The sequence below is a fragment of the Tupaia chinensis genome, unplaced genomic scaffold, assembly GCF_000334495.1.
Source record: "Tupaia chinensis unplaced genomic scaffold, TupChi_1.0 Scaffold139952_1, whole genome shotgun sequence".
Classification (NCBI taxonomy): Eukaryota; Metazoa; Chordata; class Mammalia; order Scandentia; family Tupaiidae; genus Tupaia; species Tupaia belangeri.
This window is the reverse complement of record NW_006199830.1, coordinates 1,269,511-1,270,583: the sequence shown is the minus strand read 5'-3', so window position 1 is coordinate 1,270,583 and position 1,073 is coordinate 1,269,511. Positions and strand designations below refer to the sequence as shown.

Here is a 1,073-nt window from a genome sequence, read left to right as displayed (position 1 = left end):
AAGCAGAGAAGGTGACACCTACTCACTCATGACCCACTTAAAGCAGTCAGAGATCTCAAAGGGAGCTACCCCAGGCCCCTCTCAGCTGCTGTCCCATTCTGCTTTGTTTGGTAAAGTTCCCTTTGAAAAGTCCTACTCCTCTCCTGACTGAGCTATGGGAAAACAGACCAGTGAGCAGGTTGGGCGTTTAAAGGATGCAGGCCCTCTTGGCAGAACTGGGGAGGGGAGGGCTGGGGAGTCTGGGAGAAAGCCCATGCACAAGAGTCTGTGCCCAATTCTCCCGCCTGAGCTAGCCACCTGTTCGCCCCAGGGTCTTCCAGTCGCCTGCCATGCAGACCTAGAGGCTCGCCTCACCCTCTCAGATCGGCTCCCTCACTCCTGCCCCTCTCCGCCCTGCAGCAGGGGATGGCTAAGCCCGCTTCTGCCGGGATGACCACAGCTCTGCGCCTGCCCCGTAGGCCCGGGTCAGGAGCAGGTCGAGCCGGGCGCAGCGGGTCCAAGGCACCAGTGAGGGTCGGGCCCACAGAGGCTGGTGGAGGCGGCGGGTCCGACTGGTGTCTCCTCCCAAACCCCACCCCGTCCCCGCGCCCCGGCCGCCCGCGGTTACCTGTGCGAGTCCTGGTCTCCCCCGGGGGACGCTCCCGCCGGCGCTCAGTACGGGCGATTGGCGTCTTTGGGCCGCTTCAGCTGCACCTTGAGCCTCTTCATACCGATCTGAAAGCCGTTCATGGCCTGGATGGCGGTCTGTGCGCTGGCCGGGTTGTCGAAGCTCACGAAGCCTGGCGAGACACGAGGGACGAGGGCCTGGGTTTCCACGGGGCCGCTCCGGGCGGGAGAGAGGTGGTGGGGGAGAAGTACGGGCGATTGGCGTCTTTGGGCCGCTTCAGCTGCACCTTGAGCCTCTTCATACCGATCTGAAAGCCGTTCATGGCCTGGATGGCGGTCTGTGCGCTGGCCGGGTTGTCGAAGCTCACGAAGCCTGGCGAGACACGAGGGACGAGGGCCTGGGTTTCCACGGGGCCGCTCCGGGCGGGAGAGAGGTGGTGGGGGAGAAGGTGGGAGCCAGAGCAGGG

General features: G+C 64.5%; 1 protein-coding gene across 1 annotated transcript in view; it reads right to left on the bottom strand.

Moving 5' to 3' along the window:
* Positions 1 to 615: 615 nt before the first annotated feature.
* The window catches only part of LOC102480792 (CUGBP Elav-like family member 4), a 68,453-nt gene continuing 67,995 nt past the window's right edge, over positions 616 to 1,073 (bottom strand). Inside the window, exons 10-11 of the mRNA XM_014593233.1 lie at positions 855 to 979; positions 616 to 654 (exon numbers count right to left, since the gene is read on the bottom strand). Of these exons, the coding sequence (XP_014448719.1) occupies positions 652 to 654; positions 855 to 979 (128 nt within the window). The 3' untranslated portion in view covers positions 616 to 651. The remainder of the gene's footprint in view (positions 655 to 854; positions 980 to 1,073) is intronic.